At 46.4% G+C, this 12,286-nt stretch overlaps 1 protein-coding gene across 1 annotated transcript in view; it reads left to right on the top strand.

Annotated features, from left to right (window-relative positions):
• LOC149364759 (zinc finger protein basonuclin-2-like) overlaps nt 1–12,286 on the top strand; it is a 202,009-nt gene that overhangs the window by 68,763 nt on the left and 120,960 nt on the right. The window contains exon 3 of the mRNA XM_089568752.1: nt 4,133–4,238. Within this exon, the coding sequence (XP_089424878.1) occupies nt 4,133–4,238 (106 nt within the window). The remainder of the gene's footprint in view (nt 1–4,132; nt 4,239–12,286) is intronic.

Below are 12,286 nucleotides of genomic sequence, written 5' to 3'. Positions count from 1 at the left end.
GGCATAGTATACGTATACTTTGCAAATATCTGCAGCGACCGCGAACGGCCTTCATAATTCGCCACGGCGGGTTGAGTTTATGAATATAGTAAAGCTATAGGCTGGGAGATACAATATCTCGGTTGCTATTCAATGTATGGTTGCGAGATGCATTCGAGTACTCGATTGGGAAGAATTAGATGCGAGAGTTAATCGCGAACACCTCACTAGCCTGCAACTGGCTAATGACGTCGCTCCTTTGAATAGCTCAGAAGATGAATTGCAGCCCATGATTGAGGACCTAAACACATGAGGTACGACGGTAGCGTTAACATTAACAGTTAATAACCGAAAAACTGGGCCAATGCGTGGAATCGTAACAATAGTTTACGACAGATGATGAGGTCCTTGAAGTGGCAGATAAGTCAGTGATCACAGGCCCGGGTCATAAGAAATTAACAAAGAATAAAAATGTGTTGCAGGTAATGGCAGGCTCAGACACTGTGTTGTTATGAACATCAGCTTATTGGAATACCTGAAAAGAAAATTACATAAAAATTTGAGTCTTTCCAGTCAGCTGGAGTTTATAGTTGAAATCAAGAGAAGGAAGTACGCCTGAAATAGTGATTGAAGAGTACATATTTCAGATGTTGTTTTCCAAGAATGCGCTCGAAACTCGTACGAAGGTTCACGCTGAAGCACGGACTTCAGCGCCCCCTATCCACAGTAGATAGATCCTATTGGCATCCTCTTAGAAACCGGAGAGTGGCGAACGCCGCCTTGCCTAGTAAGTTAAGGCGACTGTTTTATTTATTTCGCTCCTTTTCCCTTTTTACTTTTAAACCTATTCCGATTCTTTGCCGTTCTGAGCTGTATTATTTTTATTTCTGTACGGAATTTTTAACGCTACGTAGTGCGCTGCTGCCGCGGACATTTCCGAATTTTTGCACTTTGAGCGCGTTGAATGCAATGAGGAGAAAGCTGCCGCTAAAGCAATCATGCCAGTCGTGCATGTCGTGTTCGACGCTGCGTAATTGATTTCTTTCACGCGCCCTCTGAGAGTGGAACTTTAATAATGAATTGATTGACATTATAAAAAAAATTGTGATTTATGAGCAAGACAAGTACCACGTTCACAGTTTGTCTTTGTGACCGTTATAACAACGCCGTTCAGTTTCGCGCACGCAATGGAAAAAAAAAATGAAAATTGGTTTTTGAGGAAACGAAATGACGCAGTAACTGTCTCACAAACCTCTGTGGACACCCGAACCGCGCCCTTAGGGAAGGGATGAAGGAGGGAGTGAAAGAAGAAAGGAAGAAAGAGGCGCCGTAGTGGAGGACTTCGGAATAATTTCGACCACCTGGAGATCTTTAACGTGCAATGACATCGCACAGCACACGGGCACCTTTTGCGTTTTGCCTCCATCGAAACGCGGCCGCCGCGGTGGGGTACGAACCCGGGTACTCCGGCTCAATAGACGAGCGCCTTAACCTCTGTGCCACCGCGGCGGGTGCCAGTTTTATTTTTCAAAGCTTTCGCTTCCTTTACGTGATACAGCCTGTATAATAGTGGTTGTTGATTCAGGCAGGCATGCATATAGGCCATTATGCTCTAATTGTGCATCCATCATCATCCAATCGACGGGGAACGTTTCAGAAAGGCATCGCTGGAGTGACGAGGCGATGGTTGAAACTTTTTATACGGCGGTAGTCGTTCGTCTTCGTTGACGATCAGCAGGAATCCGGCGGGGGTATTAGTCAAAAATGAAAGCCTAATAGACGCGCTTAACTAAACTGTCCTATGTGTTCAGGGTGGCGGCAACGCGCTATCTCGCTCCCTGGCCGTGAGACAGCGGCGTGTATGCCGCCTCTGGCCTTCTCTATTCATCCGACCGTTAGAGGGACGCGGCCAAATTGCTAACTACCATGTTTAAGTCACCGAGAGTCCTCAAATGAGCTCACACTCATGGACAGCGTGTGAAACGTTGACGCAAACAAAATCTAAATGTAAGACAACCGTGGCCGATGCATGCAAACCAGCCGAAGTGGCCGCCTGCTGTGACCTTAGTGGAAGCGCCTGATGTATGTTGAACAGTCTGTTTGCGCGGCCATGCATGCAGATATGCCCTAATTACGAACCCTTTTCTTTCTCGCCAGCTATTTGCTTTAATATTGCTTTTAAATTATTCCGTTATGTATTCACAGCAGTCAGATACACCATCCAGATGCGTGTCTTGTAAAGCGCCTGCAAATAGCGTGACCGCGATAGCAAGTTGACTGATGACGAGGAAAAGGCAATATTACACAATCCCGTATCTGTAACTGCGGCTTTATGATATGATTTTGAATCATTTTGTGAAATTAAACTGCAGATGTCGTCAACACTCGCAACGCTTTACTGCCCTGTGTCTCGATTTCGCGACGTGCCGTTTGCACGCCGCGTCCTAGTTACTAGGTGGAGCTTGCATGCGAACGTTGATGTCGTCATGCTCACAGTAGGCTGTGCTTTCCGGTGAAAAATGCTTGGAATCACTGTAAATAAGGTGCGCGAACAAAAATAAGATGCGAACGGGGGGGCAGCAGCATTCCATTACCTTAGGTTAATAGCGTTAACAGCCTTGTGTAATCATTCCAATCTATATATCTATTGTATAAATACACAGGTTCCAAATTAGTTTATTTCTTCCTACATTTTTTCTCTTTTATATATTCTATGGTTACCTTATAAGTGCGGTTTCCTTATGTGCATATATAACCAATATTGAACAGTTGTATCCCCCCCTATGTAATGCCCGAAAGGGCCCTTAGGGTAAATGAATGAAATGAAATGAAATGGAGGAAAGTGGTAGTTGCATGGTCACAACTAGTAGTAATCTTGAAGTGAACTTAACATGGTTAATAGTGATGAGTAAGAAACAGAGCGATAAAAACCCTTCCGAGCACTTCAGGAGCACCTACAGTACATGCACTTGCTGAAAATGGCACTATAGGCATGAAAAGATTAAAAGCACATAAGAAAACAAGAGACGCAGTCGTTTCGCACACTATGTCCCTCGTGTCCTAAAGGTAGTCATGTCTTTAGTCAACGAATGAATCAAGCAGACCAACAAGTTCTTATGAGGCGTACAGCGCTGCTGCCGAAAGCCGGCGAGAATCGGTGGCAAAGGAACATGCGCAGTAAGCACTGCTGGCTGCTCTATCCGCACATGCGCCTGCTGACGCCCAATCTCGCCAGCTGTCGGCAGCAGCTCTTCATGTATCGCGGAGGCCACTCGCTTCCGTGTTCCCTTTCATATTGAGTGATCATATGCATGTGAGTCGACACCGATATTGATATGCTACCCATCTTCTCTCCTTACACTACACTACACTACACTACACTACACTACACTACACTACACTACACTACACTACACTACACTACACTACACTACACTACACCACACCACATGAAAATAATACAGATTCTTAAGCGATCCTCGCTGCATTGTTTAAATGCGCTAGCATTTGTTGTTTCTGATTAAAGTTTGCATACACACGAGGTTCGTTATATTGCATCTGAAGTTGACACGCTAAAGTTCGGAATATCTTAGGCGGTACACTTAGGTTCTTAATATCCGAGGTCACCACACTGAGTTCGTAATATCCGAGGGGAACAAACGATAGTTCGTTATATCCGAGGCAGCCAACTTAGATTCGTTGTACCCGAGGTTAACACGCTAATGGTTGTTATATCCGAAGGGACATACTAAGAAGGCTCGTTGTATCCGAGGTGGCCATGTTTGACGGCAGTCGCCATTTCTGCTTGCGCAGACCCTTTGAATACCAACACATTAATAGAAAAAAAATATAACGTTTAACTTACTCATCGCGTATGAGCCGACCCTTCCTTTCACTATCTCCCGATTTCTCTTTTCCCATTTACCCTCTCTATGCAGGGCCGACTTACGCTCGCTTAAATGCGGCACTACGGCCCAGCACCGTCTCATGCATTTATTTTCGTAGCTGCTGCTGGGGACGTGCAGCAATCTCGGTTGTTGCCGTACGCGATCGCCTCCATACACGCATACATCACACGCCCGCTTGCACGCATTCTGCGCGCCTCGCGATCGCGGCGCGCATCGTAATAACCGGCGCTCTTCTTCTCCCGCAGGCGATCCGCTGCACCCGACCCGGATGCGGCTGTGAGTGCTTCACGCCCGGCAAGGCGGGAGGCCACCGGCTCTGCGACTCCTGTCAGCACGGCTGGGTAGCGCACGGTCAGTTGTGCCCCTCCCTTCCTTCCTTCCTCCGCAGCACGCCGCCCCGTCACCGAGGAGCGCGCGCTTGGACGGGCGGCGCATGATCCCATCGCGGGGTGGGTCGCCACTGTATACACGCGGGTGTTTGTGGTAGACCGGTATAGTCTAATGCTCACTCCCGGGTCGAAGAGCAGTTAGTTGCCTTGTTTTTGAGTCTATTTCATTCCTGCTCGATAACAGTCGCTTTTAAGCCGGTTGGTTTTGATAGTTTGGTTAACTACGGCCCTTCGGTAGAGACAAGCACCCTAAGTATAGAAATGATCACGCCAGGACGGATGATCATTCTGTTTAATAACGAAGTGTCGAGAGAAGCGGCTTGGAAAGAAGAGTTTAATATTACGAAATGCTAATAGACAGAAAGAAAGAAAGAAAGAAAGGAAGAAGGAAAGAAAGAAAGAAAGAAAGAAAGAAAGAAAGAAAGAAAGAAAGAAAGAAAGAAAGAAAGAAAGAAAGAAAGAAAGAAAGAAAGAAAGAAAGAAAAGGATCTCGCGACTCATATCTAGCCTTCGAGCTTTAAACGGACACTGAGGATGAATGGAAGTTAGCCTGTATAAACAGATTACTGCGTTCAAACCACAAAGAGGTTATGCTACCGATTGTAAGGGAGCTTTGATACGCTAATAAAGATTTTAAAGAAAGTAAATCATGTAGCTATGCTATCTACCAGTTTTTTTTTTTTTTTTGCAAACTTCTGTGACGTCAAGACAGTTTTTAGAAAGCGGTACTCCGATACCGAGGCTCTGACGCTGGGTTTGTCGCGCAAGCCCCTGCGTTTGAAATGTGGCAGATGGGAAGAAGAACGCGCTTGCGCTTCCCTTCTCAATGCGATCAGCGTGATGCAGATTGAAACAGCGCTTCACTTGCTTAGTAAATGTTCCATTCCTTGCCAGTTTATTCGCTCTGTTAACTTTCACAGTGGGAGCACAGTGCTCTTTTCGTAAAAAAAGAAAAAAAATTCAAGTGCTTGTTTCATTCCTGTTCTTGGCGGAGTTTATTTATTTATTTATTTATTTATTTATTTATTTATTTATTTATTTATTTATTTATTTATTTATTTATTTATTTATTATACCCTCATGGTACAAACGTACATTATAGAGGGTAGGGGCGGATGCAGAGGCATACACATTGTGCACAAAATGTTATTAGTAAAAAATATACACAATCGCTGTAAGACCAGTACAAAAACAAAAGTAAGCACACAAAAAGAATGAAAAAGAACAAAGGTACGAACGGTAAATTTCGAAATCGGGAACGGTGTTAATAAATGCAGAAAAATATGACAAAGATTATAAAACATGGAATACAGTTCCTAATAGACAAACAGCCATAATGGGAATATGAACGCCATCTATGAAAGCCGTTATGATATGAGCACTAGCTATGAAAAGAAACTTTGTAATGTGGATTTAAAGTCCTCAGTTAACCTGAAATTATTCTCACTGAGACGGTTTCTGGTCAGATATTTTACTGCATTAGCTACCGCACGGCACAGAGTGGGCTCCGCGCGTAGAAGTGGTCCATAAACGATATGATGAGGGAGGGGGATTGCCATGCATCCTATAGTGACGCCTGTGACTCGAGGAGCCTCTGTTTCGTGCAATGAAGTTTCTGGGTCTGGAGCTGTGGAGTAAAAATAGTGTGAACGAGCCCCACCTGTGGAAACACATTCGGATTAACGACACGCCCTTTGCCGAATGTTCTGTTGCCGAATACTCTAAATACAAATCAAATATTTCTTGAAAAGGAGTAAGTTCCGGAGGCTCTATACGTAACCCTTCGGCAACAGCTAAAGCATGCTTTAGTGGCTCATTGTGGCGTGAGCGATATCATTGGCGTAACACATCACGTAACGAATCACTTGGTGTCACGTGACACCACGTGACAATGACGGAGACCTGTGACGTCCAGCAAGGAGCCACCCGAGCGAGCTCCGCATAGGTTTTGGTTTAGTCTCTTCATTGCGCTTAAATAGGAAAAGCTCAAACAGCTGCGCTGCCCGAACGCACTGAAAAGAAAGCATAGTCGCAGAAGCTTGTGAGATTTCATAATATCACAGATTATCTAGCGAAACGATGTGTCTTGAATGCGAGCTGTCTGCATGGACCTTAACGCGAGATAACATTTTTCAAAAGCTCGTACCCAACTCGGCGTCGCCTTACTGGTCACTGCACTACTCCGTCCACCTGCAGCTACCGCTCCTACCTTGTGAGAACTAAGTGCACAAAGCAGTCCAACGGGCAGTATGGAGACACCGAGGTTGGAAAGGCTTATACAGGCGTGATTCTGGTTGGTCTAATCTGACGCAGTAAGCCCCGCCAGCGTGCTAGGATTTGTCCTTTTGTTCTTTCTTTCTTTATGTTGTGCGTGGCTCGTCCCCCATCCTTTGCCACCAGTCACGTGTGGATGGATCCGAGTGACCGTACGCTCCAAGCAGGCGCGTTTTTTTTTTTTTTTTTTTTGGGGGGGGGGGGCAGATCGGGTGGAGACAGCGCACGCCCCTCAAGAAATTTTGCGTGTGAAAACCATGCTGAACCCCACTTTTCGCCGAAAAAAGTCCAAGAAGTAAACATAATTCAAATCCACCCCCCCCCCCCCTCCCCTCCCCTCCCATTCTCTTCCTCTGTCAAGTAGCAAATGAGTTTTCCGATTCCAATTCTTTGTTTCATTAGTTCATTAGCTGTGAAAGACCCTCTTTTTCGTTTAAATTTTCGCGTGCCAAAATTCTGAGTTATTGACGCACGCCATCGTGGAAGGGCTCCCAGTTTGATTAGACAATCTGCGGTCCATTAGCGTGTACCTGAAACTCGGTCCACGGTCTCTTTTTGCTTTTCGCGTTTAAAAGCGACACCGATTCTGGAGGATTCCGCTTCCATCTGTCCAGTGAAGCGCGCGAATTCCTCAGTTCAGCTTCGCATGGGTCACGCTGCTATAGATGTTGAAGAACCCCAGGAGGTCTAAATTAATCCGAATCTACCTACAACTGCGTCTCTCATAGCCCACGCACAGCTTTGGGACGTTAAACTCCACATAGCAATAACATCGATAGAGTTCCCAGTTGTCTTTTTTTTTTCTTTCTCTGGCCTTTTCAGAATTGAATAAATGAAGCCTGGCATCACGGCAATAATCGAATTCACTATAGCGTAGTTTTTGAAGGATTATAGGCATCAAATTTCGGTTGCATGCTTTCTTCTTTTCAATGATACGTACGACATTACCATACATGGATCATCACGGGGTGTTCGCCTACGACGGATAAATAATCTATAATTGAATTCCTTTTCTCCCCTGTTTCGATTTCGGTTTCAACAGCCGAACGATGTCTATGACGTCAAATGTTAGTGTATGTCACTTGAGGCATCAAGGAAACTGCATTATAATTGTTTCTTCACTCGTTGTGATTCCAGTTCTTGAAGAAGGTTGGCTTTAGTGTTGAGTGAACTGAAACAATGAAGCAGCGCTTATATCGTAGTGTTTCTCATGTCACACGTGACCTGTACTGGCTTTTGATGTCATAGCCATCGCTCGGCTGTTGAAACTAAAGTGAAAAAAGAAATTCGATTATAAATTGCTTAACGGTCGCAGATGAATACCAGAGGGCGATCCATCTGTTCTAATGTGTTACACATCATTCATCATCATCATCATCAGCCTGACTACGCCCACTGCGGGGCAAATGCCTCTCCCATGTCTCTCCAATTAACCCTGTCCTTCGCCAGTTGCGGCCACCGTATCCCTGCAAACTTCTTAATCTCATCCGCCCACCTAACTTTCTGGCGCCCCCTGCTAGGCTCGCCCTCTCTTGGAATCCACTCCGTTACCCTTAAGGACCAGCGGTTATCTTGCCTTCGCATTGCATGCCCTGCCCAAGCCCACTTCTTCCTCTTGATTTGGACTAGGATGTCATTAACCCGCGTGTGTTCCCTCACGCGGTTAAACGCACTTCATTACAGCGTCTTTACTCCCTCAAATTTGCTAACTGGCACGGAGACCGCGACGCGAGCCGCCGGCTAAAATGAGAAACATAACCTGTTATGTCAGAGAAGTAGTGTAAATTTATATATTTGTTTATGTATTTCCTCTGCAGGCCATGGGTCGCTTTTTTTTTTTTTTTTGTCCCAGTTTCGTGTAGCAAGCCCTCGACGGCGTAAGCTTAGCCCCTTTACAGCCGCGACGGTGCGCGCCGTTGACTGCCAGCTGCCGGGCTTGCCGCGCGGCGCGTGAGGGCGCCACCTCCCCGAGCGCTGTCGGCTGCGCCGGCCGAGCTGTCGGCGCCCGGCATGGACCCGGTCGGGTCCGGCGCTTTCCTGCGCGGTGGTCGCTGATGGGGTGGCTGTGGGGAAAGTGGTAGTAGTAAAAGATATCTTTATTGACGGTACGTGCAGTAACTGGCTCACTCTCAATAGATTCCTGGACTGCACCGTGGGGGAAACGACGAAGCAGGGGGTAAAAGAAGGGTGAGAGGAAGAGGCGCCGTCGTGCATAGCCGCTCTATTAAACGGACACTGATTAGACATTTAATACCGGTTGATTACTACAGACTAATGACAACACTGAGTGTAAATTTAATTCGGGTTCATTACCGTGTCCTAATGACAACGTCTATTTTCGCTGAAAGCGGAGCTCTTTGTTCAGTTAGAAAGTGCCAGGCAAAGAAATACTGATTTCGGCGCCACAATCCGCTTTGAAAAGCAAACTGTGATGTCATAAGAGTTTTTTTTTCTTTTTTTAGCCTGATCTATCTGGGTAGACACATTGTTATCCACTTCAAGCCGGTGATCTCGGTGTCCGTAACAGTCTTGCCGTCATCATTAACGTCCAAGTTTTAACTGCATGACGATGATATGTATTCCATTTTAGACTACAGATTTCTTAGCAGTGAACACGTCTTTCACTTTTTAGCCTTACATAGGAAAGCGCGCTGAACGTCATTTTTTTCTACGCAAAAGTCCAGGAAGTTACATGGTCCGAATTGGACTGCCCCCCTAACCTCACCCTCCAGAAATGGTCCATAAATTCGCGCCTGCGCGGAAGGGGTTCGATCCCCCGACCTAGGGCTAAGCGGCCAAATGCCATTTCAAAGCGGTGAGTTCGCGGCGTTTCTGAAGAGAGGCTAAGAACGGCCGCCGTGGGCAGTGTTGTGATTGTACTTCTGGCCACGTGGGCCCGATCAAGCAGCAACCGTGAACAGTCGACAAGGTCGACAACCTCGCGACGGCGGCGCTGCAGTGTGGTGCTTGTGATGCCCTCCCTCACACAGCGTCCACTTCGGTCCATCCGATTGGACAGCGCTCTTCGAACTTTATTCCCCAGTCAGGGATCTGGGGAATCCGAACCCTATTTAACTCGGCTGTGAGTGTGGCCGAGAGAAGCCTGCTAACGCCCGTCGACTCCGGTTGACGAAGAAGTTCCCTTCCACTGAGAGTCATTCTCAGTCGCTCTTTGTAAATAATGTAAATAAGTGCATGAAGTTCTCTTTGCCTAACTCCTAACCCAGTCTCCCATCCTCCTCGTCCCATCTCCGCTCCGGCCATGCTACCCGGGTCGCAACAGCAGTTAGGAGTTGTCAGCCATCTCTCTCACTACTTTCAAGCTTTCTCGCGTCTTTTAGTTTGAATCCATGCACCGCGCGAAAGAATTAAAATTTGACCTTACTATGTTACTGTTCTTTGTTTGTTTTTTAATAGAATTATATGTGTACCTGGTGTTCAGGAAAAGTGACAACAACTTTCACCTGGCCAGAAAAGAAAGCTATTTTTTCACTTATATTTATTGCATTGCCCGTGGTTTAGGGGCACGCCACAGATGCTTTCAATGTCTTGAGGCATGCGATGATCCACTTCGGATACATACTGCGTTCTGTTAGCGCCTGCATTTTGTGTTTTTATTAACCAGGTGTAGGATGGGCTTCTTCTCTGCTTACAGCGTCTTCATAGCGTGGCAGTGCTGTCGACCAGCTAGCCGTCGGGAGTTTTATAAGGCTGCCTGAGCTTCGATGTCCCAGAATATTTCCTTCGGATGTCCCGAGATAAATGGACACACTTTTCCTATTTGCGTATGACACGCCGAAATTACGAATTATGACACGCGAAATTATTCGTAGGTCCCCGCAGCATCGCTGCGAGCGCTGTTTGCAAGCTCTTCGGGACATGTTCGTACACTCTAAACAGAAAGGAGTAAATAGGGGACAAAGTGTCCATTTGCGCACACCCATTTATACACCTTACTTCCTTTTTAGTCTTATATAGGTTTATTCGTGTTTAGAGTGTACTCCGGGTTGGAGTGAAATGCTGTCTCGTGGCGCACATTGTGTGCTTAAATGCTGTTTATCCGACTGGGCGTATCGTACAGAAAGGATCGAGTAAAATTAAAAATGTGCTTCTCTCTTTTTGAGCTGGCCTCCGTCTGTACATTAGTGGACTGCGTGGTTTGTGAACTGGATGGCTTGCGTTTTAGGTATTTATTTATTTATTTATTTATTTTGAATACCTCTAGGGCCACGCAGGACATCACTTGGGGGACGGGGGAGGGGGGGGGGGGGGGGGAGAGACAGGAAAGAATACATAGCATGGCACAGCACGAAGTACAATTCGAAGCAACACAAAGCATAGGTAAAGGGTACACAGTCACAACAAAAGCAAAGCAAATACAAATTAAATACAGCACATCGTATGGGGCGAGCTGGTTTTCAGCTTCCATAATTGCAGCACGTTTGACAGAACATAGAAGAAGGCACACAGCAAAGCGCCGTCCAACAAGAGCGCTGTGTTGTGTGTCTTCTCTGTTCCTTTAAATGCGCTCTGGTTATGTAAGTACAACGGCAAAAATACAAAGCAGTACACAGAAACTCATGGTTAGGTTAAAGAAGAAGCAAAGTACAGTCCAGTACCAGATTCGAAATGAACGTTAACACCGTTTGGAAACCATTTAGATCGATAATGCTCATCAGCGGGCGGGAAAGAATTCCATTTTTCTGTTTACTGCGCGAAGGGAGATTATTATTTGTGCGTGCGAAAATCGGGGACGCCTTGTGCTGTGCGGGACGTTCACACAAAATATATGTGTTCCTTTGTCTCGACAGACCAGCTAGCTGCTCACAAGTCATCACCCCCTAGCGTTAATGTCGTCATCACAACTTGCATAGTTTTCAGCCCTCGCTGTAAGATTCAGTGTTGTGGGAAAGCCTTCAACGTTTTGTTGCTGACATTGCCGATCACATTCATTCATTCATTCATTCATTCATTCATTCATTCATTCATTCATTCATTCATTCATTCATTCATTCATCGTTCGTTAGCCGCACGTTAAGGAGTAGCTGATACAGTAGATTTGCTTCTGCATGCTAAACGCTGTAGGATGTTGCGCGCAGGTCCTAGTGCCGTCCGTTCGATCGGGTGTCAGAGCTCGATAATGCAGCCAAAGCAGTTCGCACACACGAGAGAATGGGGCAACGTGGGCGCAGAGTACCGCATGAAGACGCTGCCCCTGTCTGCAAAAACCGTAACGAGAGAAACACCTGGCATTTGGGGATGCACCATGGAGCGCGTCGGTTCCCGTTATCCGCTACCCAGACCGGTGTCGCCGCCCCGCGGGCGGTGCCGGAATCGTTCGCCACTCCTCGCTTGGCGCTGTGACTAGTCAAGCAGCTCGGTGGAAATGTTTTAACAGCGCAATACTCAGGAACAAAATCCTCCGATCTTGTGTCAGACGTCAGGCTAGTCACCGTTACGGGCCCGTTGGTTAGTGTAAGTTCAGATGGCTATGCATAGCGTTTTGAGGGCCAGTTTGCACAACTCGCTCCGCAGCGACACCGCGGAGCTTATCAGCGCTGGTACTAGAAGAACCGCTATGTCCCGTAAGTCGTGACAGCCCCTTACACCTCGCGTTATTCAGGCTGCGAAGAGCGAAACCACGTGGTTTTATTGATAATTCACCGGCCTTCTTCAGGGTTTAGGAGTGGCAAAAAAAAAAACGCCACATAACTTGACACTCAATACGGATCTGGT

The sequence above is a fragment of the Amblyomma mixtum genome, chromosome 2 (genome assembly GCF_055824585.1).
Source record: "Amblyomma mixtum isolate Tamu chromosome 2, ASM5582458v1, whole genome shotgun sequence".
Classification (NCBI taxonomy): domain Eukaryota; kingdom Metazoa; phylum Arthropoda; class Arachnida; order Ixodida; family Ixodidae; genus Amblyomma; species Amblyomma mixtum.
The sequence above is the reverse complement of the archived record's forward strand: the minus strand, read 5'-3'. Positions and strand labels throughout refer to the sequence as shown.